At 35.4% G+C, this 5455-nt stretch overlaps 1 protein-coding gene across 1 annotated transcript; it reads right to left on the bottom strand.

The window, feature by feature from the left end:
• Positions 1 to 1295: 1295 nt before the first annotated feature.
• LOC107842213 lies at positions 1296 to 4942 on the bottom strand. Its single transcript, XM_016685964.2, has 2 exons — positions 3411 to 4942; positions 1296 to 2204 (listed from the first exon to the last, which is right to left on the bottom strand). Exons 1-2 carry the CDS (start codon positions 3484 to 3486, stop codon positions 1768 to 1770), a joined length of 513 nt encoding a protein of 170 aa, XP_016541450.1. The 5' UTR covers positions 3487 to 4942; the 3' UTR covers positions 1296 to 1767.
• Between the last annotated feature and the right edge of the window lie 513 nt (positions 4943 to 5455).

The following is a 5455-nucleotide window of genomic DNA, read 5'->3' on the forward strand; positions in this document are numbered from 1 at the left end:
TTACGCTCCCCCTCATGTTGCAACAGCTCTTGATTTTAGAATGTTATTTAGAAGCATGGTATCTATGTTCTGACTATTATTGAATGATTTAAGATTGATCTTTAAATCGATGGGAGGGGATTTTGCATGTTGATAATTATTGAATATTTGTAATGAAAGAATTGCATGGTTTGCCAAAAATTCATAAGCACCACATGTTTGTTGAAATGATTGAAAGGAAAGCATAATTTGATAAATGTATTGAAGAATGAATCTTCTTGAATTATTTGAAATATGGTTATCTAAACTTTATGTTTTGAAAGAGAAGACTGTGATGTGAAATTTTATGGATCAGAAACATGACTTGAAAGTCTTGGTATGACGATACCAATACGGAAAATGCCATAGTAATTTAGAACAGAATAGAATGCAGATTTTCATTCGGATTTTCAGATTTTGAACATAGAATGATTCATGTTTAGAAAAGGCTAAAATTGTTCTTAAAGAGAGATAGATGGTTACCCGAAGAAGGCATGAGTTCAGAAAACTCATTGCCCAAAACCATATTTCGTCGATATGGGTCCCCTAGAGGGATTACACGCTGACCTAGTACCCTATGGTGTATCAGAATCAGAAACTCTAACTCTTGCGGTAAACTTGGGTTGGGGACTTAGCTGCCAAGATAAGGAAGGATTCCATATAGCTCGTGGACTGTTAGACTTGTAGGGTGGACCATCTAACTCAGAAGTAACACAAAGATCAGAACTGCATTGACAAGAATGTTTCATGATTATCAAAGAATTGCCCCTGTATTTTAAACTATATCATGCATGATGTTTCATGAATTTCTCTCATCTATTTTATATATATAACTTCATTATTTGGGATTGCTCTGTGTACCAGTACTTTGGTATTGACCCCATATATTTCAAGGTCTAAAACTCAGTCCAGGGGTCCTCTAAATCGTAGAAGTGTCAAACAGCAGTGTGCAGTTGGTGAGCCTTCTTTCTTTCGGAAGGCCTATTCTAGATCATTGTTATTACATTTTATTTTGGGTCCGACTGGGGGCCTTGTCCCAGTCTTATTTCAGACTTATGATGGATCTTATGATGTAGAGATTTCCCAGACGGGTGTTATATGTCTAGAATATTCAGAACTTTTTTTTCAATTTGTTCAAGTTTATGAGTTTGACCATGATACCGTCTTATATTATTTTCTTGCAAATTTTCTTATATTATATGAATATTGTGCTTGATTACCAGCGCCTTCATGGTTCGGGATGGAAGGCATTTTTGATGTTCAATTGCCTTAAAATTTCCATCTTGACGAGATTGCAATAGCTAGCACAAATCTTATGGTTGTAGCTCTTACAACTGGAGTATAGGTTTCTTCATAGTCTATGCCTTTCACTTGTGTATACCCTTGTGAAACTAGACAAGCTTTGTATCATTCTATTGATCCATATTCCTTGAATTTGACTAGATAAATCCATTTTGAACCAACTATATTAGTGTTTGATGGTCTGGGCACAAGGGTCCAGGTGTGATTTTTATGTAGTTCTTGTATCTCTTCTTTCATTGCTTCTTCCTAGTGCGAGTGGGCAAGGGCATCTCTGTGTGATTTTGGGGTTGTAAAGCTGGTAGTTGCGATGAAGGTGCGGTGATGCAATTTTCTTCCCCGTTGATATCTTTTTTCTCGAATTTGTTGAGTTTCATTTGCAAGGTTAGGATCTAATTTTGGATCATTCCTCGACTTTATTCGAGTTACTATAGGAGTGTCTTTTGAGGCTTACACTAGACCTGCACATAAATTGTTAGAAGTAGAAGTTAGTTTTTCATTCAAATTAGGTAACTCGTGAAGAGGTTGATGTGCAATTGTTCGAGAATCATGGTAGTCTGAGTTTGTATATCCACTACTCAAAGATTCTGGTTCTTCATTGCCAACTATGAGTTGTTCATTTTCTATTGCATGAGTTTCGATATTTTCTGTCGCATTTTCCAATTCATTAGTGATCTCCAACATGGTGTCATTTTCTGACTCCACATCGCATAGCTGAGGTGACTTCTCATTTTCCTTTTGAGATTCGGAGACATAGTCTTCGCCAAATAGAGTACATGATGCCCCTTTTTGAATCTGTGGACCATCTTCGTTAGTGGATTTCAATTGATGTGAACTCCCTTTCTCAATCATAAGGTCAGTCTCTTTCTTTCTCCACGCATCTGAATCTGGAAATGTGAAGGAACGTAAGGAAAAGTATTTTCATAAAAAACATGTTGTGAAATCCAAATTTATTAGTTAATGGATCAAGACACCTATAACCCTTGTGAATAGGGTTGTATTCAAGGAAAACACAAGGATATGTTTTCTTTGCAAGCTTGTTCTTACCGTAGTCTCTTAAATATGGAAAACATCTACATCCAAAAATTTTCAGACTTCGATAGTCAGAATGACGATTAAACAATTTAAAGAAAGAAGTTTCCATTTTCAGAATTGTGGAAGGCATGCGATTTATGAGAAAGCATGCTGTTGGAAAAGCATCAACCCAATATTTACTGGGAAAGTTTGCCTGAAAAAGAAAGGTGAGACTTGTTTCAAAATGTGACGATGCTTCCTTTCAGTTACACCATTTTGTTCAGGAGTGTGTGGACAAGCAAATTGATGATGGATACTACATTGAGATAAATGATTTTCAAACTCAGTTGATATGAATTCACCTCCACCATCACTTTGAAAAAAAATTATTTTCCTTTCGAACTGATTTTCAATTTGCCTTTGAAATTTAAGAAAGTTGTCAAAGAAATCAGATTTCTTCTTTAGAGGAAAAAACCTCAACAATAATTGCATAGTATTTAAATTGTTGGCAAGATAAAATTGGAGTAGGACCCCACAAATCACAATGCAACTTATCTAGAGGAAATCTCGAAACATTATTGGATGAAAAAAAAGGAATTCGGCAATTCTTTCCCATTTGACAACTAATATAAAGAGGTTTTTCTTTTTCCTAGCTGGAAACATTGATTAAATTTCTTGAGTGCAGGAGATCCAAAAGTTTTGGATGAGGGTGACCCATTCTCTTGTGTCGGATGTTTTCGGACGCAGGATTTTTAAAACATAAAGGGTTTGATGCTTTATTTCATCTAGTGCATACAACCCTCTGTTTTTGCGTCCTTTAGCACGTAGTTTGCCCTCCTATGACTTAACAAGGAAATTGTCAACATCGAATGAAATGATAGATGAATTATCTTGAGCTAATTGTCTCACAGATAGCAGGTTCTTTTTAATATTTGGAACAACCAGAACATTTTTAAGGTCTAAAGTACCATTTTGAGTCTCAAATTTACCTTCACCAATATGAGAAATATTCAAGTTTTCCCCATTACCAACAAGAATTGTACCATTACCTATATAATGCATGACTTTAGAGAGTTTACCTGTGTCATTTAAAATGTGTCTTGTTTCTCCCGAGTCTTCATACAGATTTGGATCTTCTTCAGCTTTCAAACTCATCGTAGCTAGTGCTTTTGGTAAATTGTCTTCCGATTGGAATGAATGGTCAGACCGATTCCAACACTTAAGGGCAGTATTGAACTTTCCACATATTTAACATTTCACAATGTTTTTTCCATGTTGGTAAGGCGAGTTTTGTTTCCAATGGACATTTTTCGCAATCTGCTCATTCTTGTTGTCACTGAAGTTAGAGTTTTGGTGAGAGTTTGGATTGTACCTTGCTACTGGATTGAATCCTCTGCCTCTAGAACTGAATCTGCCTCCGCCTCGACCCCATCCTCGTCCTCTTTGCTGATAAAGGCTTGGTCATGGCGTAACATGCTTTCTTTTTCTTTGTTGTTGTTATTAAGTATCTGTTCATAGTCTTGCAAGGATAGAACAAACTGATGATAAGTGACATAAGGTGGTTTAGTTAGCATAGCAGTTCGGAAGTCCTGGTATCTTGGTCCAAGACCTCTAGCCAACTGAAACACCTTTTTTGTTTCATTTACTGGTTTCTTGATTGCTGCAAGACTATCACAAACGCTCTTGAATTTCTTAAGATATTCATCTAGTGAGGAACTTCCCTTTTTTAAGGTCATTAAGATATTATCAAGCATCATTTCTTTTTCTATATTATGAGAAAGAACTTGTTCTTCAATAGATTTCCATACCTTGTAAGCTGGGGTTTTATTTTCAAGGGCAATCAGTACCTCTGTTTCAATGTTCCTTAGCAGCCAGGCCTTCAATAAACCATCATTCTTTGCCCAGCGAATATAATTTGGATTTGGATCAGCTTTCCCATCATCTTTGGTAATCTCCTTTGCTAGCTCAATGATATGCCATGTCTAAACTTTTAATCAATGGATCCATCTGAGATCGCCATGGAAGATAATTAAAGCTATCAAGTTTCAGAGAAATGAGGCTGGAACACTGATGAAGAACTTGTAGAGTAAGTTCAGGTTCAGTGGTGATACGAGCGGAAGAGGCCATCGACTTAATCTCTCGTGTTGCTCTGATACAAAGAAAGCTTTCTTAGAATTGCAATTCAAACTTTGTATTGCATTCTCTATTTTTATTTTACTTACAATGAGAACCTATATATACAAAAATTCACGAGAGATAAAAAAGGCAACAAAAAATTGATTAGTATCCTCCTGATTTGGTTCTAACAATCAGGAGGATATTGAGGAACTATTATGGAATAAATCTTGATTGAGGAAATCCTTGTGATATGGTAGCACATTGATTGCGATTTGATATCAAGTGTTTAGCTCTTTCCTTGTGTGGATAAAGAACCATAGCTACAGGTCTTTCCTCATTCTTTTCACTTAGTTGTGTGCCCATTTGGACTATTAACTCTGATTATAATCAATTTGATTTTTAGAGGGGAGAGAAAGACTGGCGAAGACTTTCAAGTCAAGAATTGGAAAAAAGAAACACCTTGAGTTTGATGGAATCAATTTTCCACAAAATGTACTCTACTAATGGAAGACAATTCATGACTCCAGACATGACCTGTTGTTCATATATTTAACACCACTGATTCATTAAATCCAACTAGACAAATATTGTAAACCACAAAACAAGCAAAGAAATATCTATTATGGTTACTTCAGAGTAATCAATTCCAAGAAGGCCACTTAGTTACTTTCAGTCAAATTTTAAGTTGTCAATTACTAAAAAATATTTTTGGACTATTAAAATCTTCGATTTATCTTGAAAGCAGTAAAATCTGGATATTTCTTAGAACGTGTTCAAGGTACATGATGTTAATTACTCTAATTCCATTCAACTTCAAATGATATATATCAGCGTGATAATTTTTCTTTTAACGATATCACATTTGCTTTGCCGCCTACTGTTCACTGATCGTAACTTTGTAGATATTTACTCCGTGATTGTAATATAAAGTTTGCTGTAATTGGATTTCAAATCACTTGATAGTATGAAGTTAAAGTAATGGAAACAAAAATATCAAGTCAATGCA

Source organism: Capsicum annuum, chromosome 9 (genome assembly GCF_002878395.1).
Source record: "Capsicum annuum cultivar UCD-10X-F1 chromosome 9, UCD10Xv1.1, whole genome shotgun sequence".
NCBI classification, from domain to species: Eukaryota; Viridiplantae; Streptophyta; class Magnoliopsida; order Solanales; family Solanaceae; genus Capsicum; species Capsicum annuum.

What these genes read in the sequence shown, in the direction of transcription:
- LOC107842213 (XM_016685964.2), bottom strand. Translation starts at nt 3,486, where the DNA reads ATGAGTTTGAAAGCTGAAGAAGATCCAAATCTGTATGAAGACTCGGGA. An exon ending in ACACATTTTAAATGACACAG is followed by an intron (nt 2,205 to 3,410) that starts GTAAACTCTCTA and finishes TCACATTTCCAG; the next exon opens with ATTCAGATGCGTGGAGAAAG.